Here is a 12,776-nt window from a genome sequence, read left to right as displayed (position 1 = left end):
CGCCAAATGAACGCCCAAGAGTCGCCTTATCCTCAGAGGCCACTGGGTCTATCTTACAAAGCTTCAGAGCAGTCTTCTTCCCTTTACCTACAAACACGGTAGTTGAGTCGCAGCCAGTGAAAGCATGTAGACCAGGTGAGGCATCGCAAAGGTGCGGCCAAGCAGCATCAGCTATGGCAGAAATCTCCAGATAAATGTTCCTCGTCTTCTCTTTCTTTTTAATTGAATGGGATCCCTGCTGATAAATCCCTGCAAAAATGACAAGCCAGGATTGTCACATCAGTGTCTGGAGACTTGATTATTATGGTGGTCTCACCGTTTTCAGATGCATGCTTTGCATGGAGACGTAACCTTGTGTCAGCTTCTTCATGGTTGCTGTTTAGCTCAGTGATCTCCTCGCAAACAACCTTGCCATCATTGACAGACAACTGAAAGCACTTGTCTTCAAGAGCAAAATAGATTTTGCGATTACCAATCCGATCCGCATAGTTGTCTCTTGACCACAGCTCAAGGAGAATCTCGTTAACATCTTCTGGTTCTCCCAGCTACTTAAGAACGTCTTCCACTGTTAGGGACACTTTTGACCACCTCCAGTTATTTTAACTTTGTCAGCTCTTACACTAACACGTTTGCTCTCTCGGGATTCTTGATAGAAACATCTGGATATCTATCTGTAACAAAATCAATGCGTCTTGCTAAGGTTGTCTAGGGAACAACTGAATGAAAAACAAACGTCGCCAACTCTTCAAATGTCGCCTTGCCATCAACAATCAATACTGTAGTGGGTGGAATATCTTCAGCTGGTTCGACTACTTCAATCAGCGTTGGAAGTAACTTAGACTTGACAGTCTTGCAGAGGGACCCATCCGCTGTAGCCAGAGGCCACAAAAGAGGACCTAGGGAATACTTGAAGACTTCTCATGGATTTCTCTGGTCTGAGCAAGAACGAGAAGACCAGCAAAGACGTCTCTGTCGGTTTTAAGCATCACTTCTTTTCCACCTATTCTAACAGATGAAATGGGCATAGAATCAAAGGTGGCCAGCTTTAGTTTCGGTATTGGAGCTGCAAGAAAAGTCCGCCTGCGGACAGCTCTTTTTTGTGGCACTGCAAGTGGTAAAGCGCATCCTGAGACTTACTTGCCTTTGCACCACAATGCCATTAGTACAGTGAGTTGTCCCTCTCCCCGATAATGTCTCTTCAAGCAGGTCGATGTTGTCCCAGTAAAATGTGTTGAAGACATAAGCACAGATAAACCTTAGCTAATATTACACCATGTTTGTGTGCTTCCATGTGACTCTCAGCAAGTGCCGTCTCGATCCCAAGAATCTGGTCATACGATATTTCATGACCATATCTATTCAACAAAGTGATGACTTCTTTTGAACCAGTAAGGTTTTGTACTGTCATAGGTAAGGCAACGTATTTTGGCGTTTGAGACGTTGTATAAGAGGTCTTGGGCAAGAGACAGAACAAGACGAACGCAATTTTCGCCTACATTCACCTTCTCCTCTTCTCCTTCGCCATCCTCATAGAGGACCCAAACAAGTAAGTTGTAAACAACAGTTGGCAATCTGATGTTCTCTTCGTTAATTTTACTTGAATATGGTGGCCATGGCATAATCAGTTCCTGACTTAAAAGGGCGCCACACACTGTCTTGGCGGCATGACACACGTGGCTCTTGAGAGATACATCCTCTGGCGCTGTGATAAACCTATCATTTTCAATGCTATGATTAAGACCACACTCAACGATCTGACTCTTAAACACCTCGTCACAGTAGACAATTTCAGCCTCAGATCGATATCTCGGGTGCCAGAAGCTTATTCTGCCCTGGTAAGCCTTTTGCAGTGGAAATATAAAATCTTCCTTGTATTTTGGCTCTCTTCGCTTTAATTACCATAAAACTTCCTGAAATTCGAGAAATGGAGCAATTTTACTGATTTTTAAATTTAAAATGCCTGCAAGTGGCAAAGATGCAGAAATAATCAGTTTCCGAAGTATGACCCTAAAAAAAGTTTAAAAATAGCAAAAATGCAGCGTAATGAAATTTTAGCGGAAAGGAGTATGGGTTGTTTAGGCCAGGTTACCAAGGTCATTTGACACTTTTTCTATGTGTTAGCAAACAGATTCTTAATCAGCAGGCTCTAAGCCTTAAAAAGATACCAAGAACAGGTTGCCACCCATGGGGTGCAGCCAACTTGGTAACATCCTGGTTTGGCCACTATACTATAAGATCCATAAGCAAACGGTGACTCTCAGATTTCAAAACACTTGGGTTTAAGGATTTAACCCTTTAGGGATGTCTTGCAATGTAGGATGTGCTTGGAATGAATGCTCAGTTATGTTCCAAGGGGATTTTGGAGTTGTCCAATTTCTGCAGCCTTATGAAATCCACACAAGTTTTTGCAGTAAATAAAGCTAAGATCATGTTACAATTTTAGAAAAACCACCGTGACCTAATTCCGTTTAAGAGAGAAAAGTGCAGGAGGAAGGGGGAGAGGGGGGGGGGAGGTAGGAAGGGTGCTCGTCATACCTTTTAGGGGTTAAAAAAGTGGTTTTGGTACCTCTAAAGGATGTTCAGCCTCAAAAGGTCCACAGCAGGAGCTTTAGCGGTACCTTTTAGGGCACTGAGCCAAAAAATATGACAGGGGGCATTTGAAAATTAACTAATTTTTAATTTTGTCTCAATGAAACCCATAACTTCGTACCTCTTAGGGGTGAAAAAAATTTCATGCCACGCCCACAAGACAGGATATTGGTACCTCTTAGGGGTTCTTTTCAAAATTTCCGATGAGCACCCCTGTCATGTTTATATGGGAATACCCCCCCCCCCCCCCTTCCGGGGCAGAGGTATTGTAAAAAATTGAAGGCATATGGCAGCCACATTAAAAAAGAAACAAAAGGTAAGATTGGGTTCTAGAGAGTCACTGGTCAAATTCGACTGTCCAAACATACGGAACAGAGCAAAATTAATTCTCTGTAACATGAACTTTCAAAAACATCATTGCCGTTCTTCTAATTGAAATCCCCAGTCCTAACTTTTATCCACGTGAAAAGAACACTAAATTTAGCGAGCTCCATCCCCACATGTACATTTTTTAGCTGCGACTGAGGACTGCCAATGCTCAGGGCCTCAGGGAAATCTGCAGAAATCTGATGAATCAATGACATTAATAATAACATTTTATGAAATTTAGTGATCTTTCAAACCTTTTTTTTCCATCAGGGTTTGCTGGCTGAAATACACTAGAAGCAGACATCAAATTTTCTATGTATTGTCCCAGCACCTGACAATCAAACAATCTGCATTAAACTTCTTCTTATAAAGTTGCCTGCACGCATTATATTATAGGAGTTCAGTGTGGTTACAAGTGTTCTTGGGATATGCACACATTAATTCTTGGGACTATGAATTTTGCCATAAATTGTTCCAAACATTATGGGATACCCAGGGAGCAAATACATATTAATTTGTCCCCTATAAAGCATCCCATAATGTCTTTCAAAACAAGAGAAATCAAAATGGCCCCCGTATCTGCAAAAAGGTCCATTATATTTTCCTTCATTTTCACCAATTTTATTATTGTAAAACTGGAACAGACGAGATTGTTCCACTAGGCATGTTAATTTCATAAAAGCTTATTGTGAATACAGAGTAGCAAAAAAGGCAGATTTGGAAATACTTATTTATTTTTATGAATAGTGAGTTACCCACATCATACATGAACTGTAGGCAGTGGCCACTGAGACACTTGATTATTTTTACTTCTTTAATATTTTTGCCATACAGAGCTTGAGATGTTTTTAAAATGGACCAAAGTGCAGCATTTTGATTTTTGTCATAGTCATGTCAGAAGTCACATTTCTGAATGTACATCATAATTCCTTGAAATTAAACATTTCAAAAAACTGGCTGTGAACTCCAGCTGTCTCACTTGTTTATTAAATTACAGTGTAACTGAGTGCCTTTAAGACACTGTGTAGATTCGTGTTGGATTACAAGGACAATGTTCAAATACACTGTAAGGACCAGGTTGGATAACTAGGAACTTGATCAAGCTGTCTTAGACAATGAGCAGATTAAGGTTGGATATTAAGATCATCAGCACTCTATTACAACAAAAGCAACAAATATATTCTTAACAAAATCTCTCCTCCTCTGTGAACAAATTCTCAAGTACTGGTACAGTAGCAAATCTCTTCAAACCACAAACACCAAAGAAATCAAGAACATTAGGATAGCAATTGCCATTCCTTAACTCACATTTTCAATTCCATGATTTTTCTCTCTAGGATTGGCATATGATTTCTTTCGTTTCATTATTTTCCAGGGTTTCTATGTGTACATGTATGACAAGTACAATCTGTGTCCACCCAGAGAGGGTAAGGGAGTGAATGAAAACTGTGATACACGTTGCATGTGGTTGCTTAGACATACATGTACATGTACAATAAGTGTCTGGAGTTGAATGTAAAATCAGCTCTCTCCCTGACCAGTGCTCAAGAAAAGTATTGTATATTTTGTGCTTGGGTAAGCAACTTTCTCAGACCACTTGCTCACTTGTAAGAACTCAAAAGATGTCAAGATGTTCTTTTCTTTTTCATGAATAACCCACCTTGGGCAAGCGGCTCATCAAGTTTGCTTGCCCAATGGGCAAGTTGGGATAAGTATATTACAAAGTTTGGAATATGAAAAATTTGATGTACCACTACTCGCACTCAGTGGTTTGACGCATAAAATTAAGTATTATTTTACAGTGCATAAAAATAACTTACTGAACTAAATATGAAGTACGAATCAGATAATGAAACCAAAAAAGCAAAGAAAGGGAAAATAAAATAATAATAATAATAATAATAGTAATAATAATAATAATAATAATAATAATAATAATAATAATAATAATTGAATATTGACCAGTACAGCATTTGGGAAAAAAAATAAAAAATAAATAAAACAAAGTTCCTAGGAAAATTATTAAACAAATTACATGAGAAGCTGGAAGGGAATGCAAATATAATACGTTCAGTTTTCAAGGCATATTCAAATCCGATAAAATCAATGTACTCATTTGCCTCCGAGAGTTTCTGAAGGAGCATATTGTGAATGTTGCGTTTAAATTTCGTTTTAGGCATTTGATGAAATTCACTAGATAGGCTATTCCAGATTCTAACATCATTCCTTGAAAAGGACATATTTTGCTTGTTTATCCTAGTCTAAGAATATTTGAGAAAGAAGTTACCTCTTGTTGATGATCTTGTGATATATATGAATGAATATTATGTTGGTAATGAAATAAATTACTTATTTGGGAAGGCGATATATTATTTGAGACATCATGCATTAAAATGCCAACTGGCTTGAGGTAAAGAAGATCTAGAAGTAATAGACTAGAAGAGATGAAGAGGGGTATTGCGTGAGTTTTATAATCCCAAAAAAACATAAGGCGAAGAGCACGTTTCTGAAGACGTAAGATTATGTTCCTGTGAGTTTTTCCTGCTCGGCCCCATGCTGTTATACCATATAATTAATAGGGTTGAATCAGCGATCTGCAAACATGTTGTAAAGTATTAACTGGTACGAAGTGTCTTAACCTAGCAATAATACCAATCGATATACTTATTTTTGAGGCTATATGACAGTTATTGTAAAATATGATGTTTCCAGGAGAGATTCTCATCAATAAGCATGCCCAAGTATTTAACGTAGCTTTTACGTTCCAAAGACGTGTAAGAGTTGGTGTGATGATTGAAATATTTTTAAGTTAACTTCATATTTGACCTTTTTTTCCTTGGTCGAAAAATAACGTAATTAGATTTTTTAATGTTTAGAGATAATTTGTTTTCTCTTAGCCAGTAGTAAAGCTTACAAAGTTCATCATTTATCATAGATTCCACGGATTTGAGGTTTTTATCGGCATATAAAAGATTCATATCGTCTGCGAATAGATAGAACTTCATTTGGTTACAGCTGTTACAAATAAAATTATCATTTATATAAACGAGGAAGAGCAGAGGCCCTAAGCACAAGCTTCAGCCTTCCAGAGAAGTCCCTGATTGCCAGCTGGCTGTCCTTTGTAAATACAATGCAGCCACCCCGGGCTCTGCCTCCTGCTCCATTGAATTCATAAAACTGTTATGTAGCATATGTCTGATTGTATTACTGTAACAATGACGATTTTCTTCATTTTTTTCCAGTTTTAGCTGTGTTTACCTGCACCCTTTTTGCCATTACCTCAACTGTTTTGTATCATCTGTCTTCAGGATCAGATTAATGCCAAGACCAGTTTTAGCGCCTTTACCTGCAACAGTCCTTCCACTGAATTATACATGTAATTGTACTGGCATAATAACATACCTGATTTTCTGATTTGAGCTTCAGATTTTCATCTTTTACAGCATCTACCCTTTGGGACAAATCTGAGAGGTTTTTGGATTCTAAGTTATAATAAACCACTTTACTAACCGTCCTATAAATCACACAGCAATAGGTCAATTTAGCTTAAATAATTATTGATTGATTCTCTTACCATCCAAGGTATTTTGCAACTCCAGTACTTGACTTATAAGACGATTTTTCTCATCTGCTTCATCTCTCTCTTCATCTGTCGCCTCATCTAGTAACAAGTACATGTAATCAACAATGCTTATAACAAATTATTAGTAAACAGTCAGATAAACAAATGACGTACATGTATTTTACTACCAGGGATTTCATTAGAAGCCAGTCACTGGCAGTATACTTACATGTATGTCTATGATGTCAGAAATGTGCCTCTCACTGCTGGCTACACTGCCTTGATTGAATTCTTACATGTAAAACTGTTCTGTAGCATCTGTCCTATTGTATTTATTTACTGTAACAATGACGATTTTCTTCATTTTTTTCCAGTACATGTACCTGCAGCCTTTTTGCCTTTACCTCAACTGTTCTGTATAATCTGTCTGATCAGATTAATGACAAGACCATGCAGTTTTAGCGCCTTTACCTGCAACAGCTACACTGCCTTGATTTTAACTCAAACCTCAGCTTGCAAAAGGCAAGAGTGAATGCCGCTTACATTGATTAGCCCAGGCATCTACTTCAAAAGTTATTGAAACCCCTGTAATACTGTGCACGGAGCTGCGCTTAGTTAGTCACATTTCATGTGTAAAATTATTCGTTTTTCTTTCATTAAGGAGTGAAGCACCTAATATGAACAGTGTATCCCTCTTCACTTCCATTTGAAATCACATACACTGTACATGTACCAGAGCTACAGGGGGTCAGACCGTAATAACTACACAGTTTTCCTTTCCTCTGATAACCTCAGTTGTGTTTGAAATGGATATTCATTCACTTGTAAACCTCCTGTTTTCTTTTGTTTCTGTTTTTGCAAGGGCATCTGAGTAGTGCAACTACAACTCTACTACATGTAATGTTTTTATATTTACTGTATTTCTTTATTTATTTTTTTGGTTTCTTGTATGTTTTCTTTGTTTTGTTTTTTCGTTGTACTTTAAACTTTATTTCAAAAACTACACACGGATCAAATACATGAATATTTTTGCATGTACATATTACATATTGAATAAAGTACAAGATATACAGATATTGTATAATTATGCACACATAGTTTTATCAATAATTATACAAACATACATGTACGCAATTACATGTAACCTCGGGGTAGTATACAGAAACACGACACTCACTTTAATACATGTCTATATGCCTATGGTACTGATACGTTTTTAGTTTCCAGGTGAAAAAATCTTCAAAACATAATGGATGTTAAATCGTCTCACAATCTTCCGAAGTCTCAAACAGAACATTTGCTTTAAAAGCAAAAACCTCTGCTTTAATAAACTTAAGTATTTTTAATTTTTTTTTTATCAAATGAGTATTCAATGACAATAATAACTGTCTGTCAATAATAACTGTCTTGCTAATCGCCATGGCAAGTACAGCAAGGACGCAGCTCAACAAGGTCAAACCGAAAGAATACTACTTATGGCGCCTCAGTGACTGATGCAATACTGTCCATGTAAAACCTTGGAATCAGCTGCTGAGGCAGGAAAACAGGAGAACCCAGAGAAAACCTTGATGGCATAGAAGCGAACAAACGCAAACTGAACCCACTTATGGCCTCGGGTGTGGGAGTAGAACCTGGGCCACACAGGTGGGAGGCGACACTTGCTCCTGAGTCTCAATATTGTACCAACCCTGCTTCCCCTATAATGTTAACTACTAACCCTGCTCCCCCTATAATATTAAGTAAACATACTACTAGTCACCAACCTGCTTACCTTTTAACACACTAGAATCTGTTCCTCCAAGCTGGCCAGAATTAGGTTGTGCTGAGAGAAAACCACTTGCTGTTCAAGTTAAATAAAATGAAAGGAAGAAAACTACAAAGTTGTTAAGTTGTCAGCTTTACAGCAAAGATACACACTTAGATACCTTGCCATCACATTCTTAGGATCTTTCCTTGAACCCAAAAACAGATTCTCCATTTTTTGGGCAAAATCCAAAAACAGCTCATGAATCCAAAGTATCCATTCTCAAGGAGGATCAAATCTAAATCCAGATTTTTGAGATTCACCACTTCAGCATTTTTTTGGGAAAGGATTTGAAAAAAGTATTTTTGACAAGCGGTTTTCCATGTAAAAATGTTACACAACAACTACCGTACAAGATAGTTTAGTCCAAATGTTTTTCTCACGCCATTTTACGGTACCATTGAAGAAAATAGTTAGGTTTCCTGCAAATTTCACACCAGAAATTACACTCCAGTTGCTAAACAGCAATAATTAATATTGTTAGCACCTTTCCCATACCTAAAAAAGTAAACTGCAAAAATACCAATTGATTTTTTACCTTAGCACTCATGTTTTTCCTCATTTCTCTTTCTTGATCGCTGAGGTATTTTTTTCTGGTGGCATTTTCACTGAAGAATTTCTCCAATACAAACTTAACTGCTACTTTTCTTTTTAAAGAAAACAACTAAACTTTTGAAATTGCGAGACATGTTTCGACAGAAACTTCTGTAATCTTCAGTTGATAATGTTGGTTGATCCTATTGGTTTTTGAAATTGCTCACAACTCTGGGTTTGTTTGTTTGCATTGTCATGGAAAATAATCCTTTTTTGGATTTTGCAGTTTTTTGATGCTGAAGAATCCTTAGATTCAAGATCACAAAAATCTGTTTTTAGATTTTCCCCCCCAAAAAAAAAAGAATCGTAAGCAGTTTATGGCAAGTGAAAAGGAATGTCAGCAATACTACATGTACAAACTGGCTCAAGCATATAAATCAAATGTTCAATAAGCAACAAGTACGCTCTGTTCCGAACATGGCCAATATGGAAGCAGAAATTGGAACCAGTGCTTTAATTGGTCAGACATGGCCAGACACAGTAAATTTTTGTGTACTTATGCAGTGGTCTCTCTTCACATGGTACTGTACAATTGTACATGTGAAGGGGAATGTAAGCACACTGAACAAATAGAGAAAAAAGAAAAGACTTTGATCCTTGAGCTTTCCTAGTGCTTGTGTTGAGGCCATTTGTCCAGTGAAATCTGACCTGTTATGCTTGCATCACTTTTGAAAACCAGGTTTAAACAGCTAGAAAATCTCCTTTTCTTTAATTTAATGAACACAAGAAAATACATGTACTTGTTGCTGAGAATAAAAACAATAACAACCTTCACTTTACTCGCTGCATAAACAATCAGAAAAGATACATGTAACAAATACTAATCAACACATAAAGCATTCAAGTCAAAGCCCGTAGGCTAAATAAACCACGTAGGTTTTCAAGCAAGCGGAAACGCCATTTAAGAGGAATGCTTCAAAGGTTTATAGTATATATAGAAAGCAAACCAGTTGTGATCAGACCCTGCTGTATTATATACTAACCTACTGATGTTTCTTCGTCTGATGACAACGGAATAGAAACCATCTTGGCTTCTCCTTTGCCTTCTCTCTCACTACATGACATTTCAGAAAATAACCATGAGTTGCACAGCCCTTCTGGTGACTTGAATGGACGAAAACAGACCAAGGTGTGAGCCTGCATAATGCATCGACAGCGGCTATCAAGCTAGTAGCACAGGTAGCCCAAGGGCTGTGTTGTTGTTTGAAACCTCACAGTGGAGCGAAAGATTTGTAGTATAAACGGAGCGGTGACTTGTCACCAACTGAACGTCACAAGAATGTTGACAGAAGGCGAAATTGAAATTTTGTGGCAAATTTTCCTTCGCAGAGTGGATGGCGAGACTATTTTCTTGACTAGATGTTCGATAGAATCTTCGAACATATCCCTGGCCGAGTTTGAGGTGGATTGAAGGACCAAGGATCTCGCGGACCAAGGACACCATACAGCTGTAGAGGGCAGAATGGCACCAAATTGCCAAAGAACGATCACAAAGAGACAACAGACAAGTGAGTTAAGATTAGTGCTTATTTCATTTATTAAGCCTTCTGATTTGTATCGACTAAAACTCGCCATACAAACTCTCTAAACACAGAGTTTGGGCAACCTGTGATAGTAGTTGTTACCAATCCTCCATCTTCATTTTGTTTTTTAAACATGGTGGATACCGGTCCGTTGAAAGTTGAATTGCTATTAGAAGGCTATGGCTACGTAGATACCGAAAACAGATACAGAGCAAGCGGTACATGCACCTTAATCACGGGGAATGGCCAAAAAATACTCGTTGATACCGGAAGTCCGCGTGATAAAAAATGCCTTATTGAAAAACTAAATGGACACGGCATTTCCGCTGAGGACATAAATTACGTTGTTTGTACACATGGACATGTGGATCATGTCGGAAACTTGAATCTTTTTACCAACGCTGTCCATATGGTGTCTCATGATGTGCTATACGATAAGGACATCTATGGCGATCTACCCAAGGATTTCAATGAAGGAGTTCCTTTTTGCATAGAAGGGGAAAATATTCAGGTCATTAGCACCCCAGGGCACACCTCAGAGGACGTAAGTGTTGTTGTAAAAGGCACAGACCGAGGAACAGTTGTAGTCTGTGGAGACTTATTTGAACATGAAGAAGACGAAAATTTGTGGAAACTATTTAGCAAGTGCCCTGAAAAACATCTAACAAGCAGAAATAAAGTGTTGGAAATTGCAGACTGGATTGTACCAGGCCACGGCTGTATGTTTAAGGTGAAGAAATCAGAAGACCAGTATTAAATTGCCTTTCATTTCTTGTTGACACTATCCATTAGCAATTTCATCTCGTAATATCCGAACCCCCTTGTGAGGCTTTTGTGTTGTTGGTGCATGGTAGGTTAGGTTATGGAAATTGGCCCCCATGACCTCTCTTGGTGTAATAATTACACCACTGTACATGAACAATACAATACAAAGCATAAAGATGGTAAAGGAGAGCAATTGGTAGAACGTACTTACAAAAAAAATTTTCCTAAAAAAATGAATGATGCATTCCTAAATAAACTTGTTAGTGGGTTGCCATATGATGCAATCCAGTCAGAATCTGAGTGGAATTTATTCGTTTTCTTTTTCGTTTTATCCTGTGTTGGAAAATGAAAAAGTTGTGCAGTAGGTCCATCCTTTCATTACCCTGCTAAGTATTGTCTTTGTTTGTAGAGTCTTCTGCAAGATTTTTGCTAGGTTTCTGGGGTTAGTAGAAATGCGTAGTTTTAATCCGGTGGACACATTACAATATGCAATGTTGCAAAGTCATTGTAACACAAATGACGTTTCAGGGCTCGAAATTGACTTTTTTGCTCTGGGGTGCCAGCTGGTGACCAATGGGGAAAATTTGGTCACCAGATCATAAATTTTGGTCGCCAACTTGTTTAATATATGACTTACATGAGAACAGGATTTTAAATGTTACTTTGCATGCAAGGAAAGTCATAATTATTAAATAGCAAAAAAATAAAAATTAAAACAGCTAGAGAAAGACCTTTAAAGCAACTGTTGTTTTCGGCTTTGTCTTTAGTTTGGTGATGGTGTTCTTTAAGGTTATTTGAAATGGAGCGAATCACAGTCCGTGTTTTCCATAGCAAGTGAAACATGGTTCCTTTATCCTTGCTTTTCATCCTTCAAAACGTAGCTCTTTATTGTCCTACAGCTTGCGTGGCAAGCAACTTTAAATTACCTTTATCGTGAGTAAACGCAATACTACTAACAATTTCTCGGCCTAAACGTAAGCCCCGACACAACCACAATGCTCGTACCAGTCTCCGACCGAGATTAAAAAAAGGCGCGGCTCATATACCGTTTCAGTGGTCTCTAGAATCAGAGGAACTTGGTTTCGTAGCGTACCGATATTTATCTCCATTAATTTTATTAATCACCTTGTGCAGTCAATTTTGCAGGTGTTCGCTTTCTAACAGAGGGGATAAGTTCTCCAACCCACTTTACGTTAAGGGTTTCAAACTCATTATGCGATGTCCAGGTTCAGTATCAATATATTATCAATATCAAGCTAGTTTCCAGGAGGTCCTTCGGTAATCTGGCTAAATCTACGTTTTCAGCGTTCACAACTGACGATGGATTTAAATTTTTAATTAACCTTCTTGCTGAATCTTCGTCTTCCGGGTGCAAAAATTCACGTACAGTAACCGGCAAGAAGCATACGGCGTTTAAAAGCGCCCACGATCCCATGAAGCGGCTGAAACAATATGATCGAAGTATCAAAGTACATTTTGTGCCATTAATTAGCAATGCGAGAAACTGATTTTCTTGTAGTATTTATACATTATTTTAGTGGGAACAATTTCATCATATAAAGATTCAAAT

General features: G+C 37.9%; 2 protein-coding genes across 2 annotated transcripts in view; one reads left to right on the top strand and one right to left on the bottom strand.

Annotated features, from left to right (window-relative positions):
• LOC138017813 (short coiled-coil protein-like) overlaps positions 1-10,076 on the bottom strand; it is an 11,522-nt gene extending 1,446 nt beyond the window's left edge. The window contains exons 1-5 of the mRNA XM_068864783.1: positions 9,902-10,076; positions 8,292-8,360; positions 6,533-6,619; positions 6,361-6,422; positions 3,213-3,289 (exon numbers count right to left, since the gene is read on the bottom strand). Of these exons, the coding sequence (XP_068720884.1) occupies positions 3,213-3,289; positions 6,361-6,422; positions 6,533-6,619; positions 8,292-8,360; positions 9,902-10,061 (455 nt within the window). The 5' untranslated portion in view covers positions 10,062-10,076. The remainder of the gene's footprint in view (positions 1-3,212; positions 3,290-6,360; positions 6,423-6,532; positions 6,620-8,291; positions 8,361-9,901) is intronic.
• Positions 10,077-10,474: 398 nt separating this feature from the next.
• LOC138017812 (metallo-beta-lactamase domain-containing protein 1-like) lies at positions 10,475-11,948 on the top strand. The gene has a single exon (XM_068864782.1). The coding sequence runs from the start codon at positions 10,575-10,577 to the stop codon at positions 11,196-11,198; it is 624 nt and encodes a 207-aa protein (XP_068720883.1). The 5' UTR covers positions 10,475-10,574; the 3' UTR covers positions 11,199-11,948.
• The last annotated feature ends 828 nt before the right edge of the window (positions 11,949-12,776 follow it).

This window comes from Montipora capricornis, chromosome 9 (genome assembly GCF_036669925.1).
Source record: "Montipora capricornis isolate CH-2021 chromosome 9, ASM3666992v2, whole genome shotgun sequence".
NCBI lineage: Eukaryota > Metazoa > Cnidaria > Anthozoa > Scleractinia > Acroporidae > Montipora > Montipora capricornis.
The sequence above is the reverse complement of the archived record's forward strand: the minus strand, read 5'-3'. Positions and strand labels throughout refer to the sequence as shown.

Coding starts and splice junctions, on each gene's coding strand:
- LOC138017812 (XM_068864782.1), top strand. CDS start 10,575: ATGGTGGATACCGGTCCGTTGAAAGTTGAATTGCTATTAGAAGGCTAT.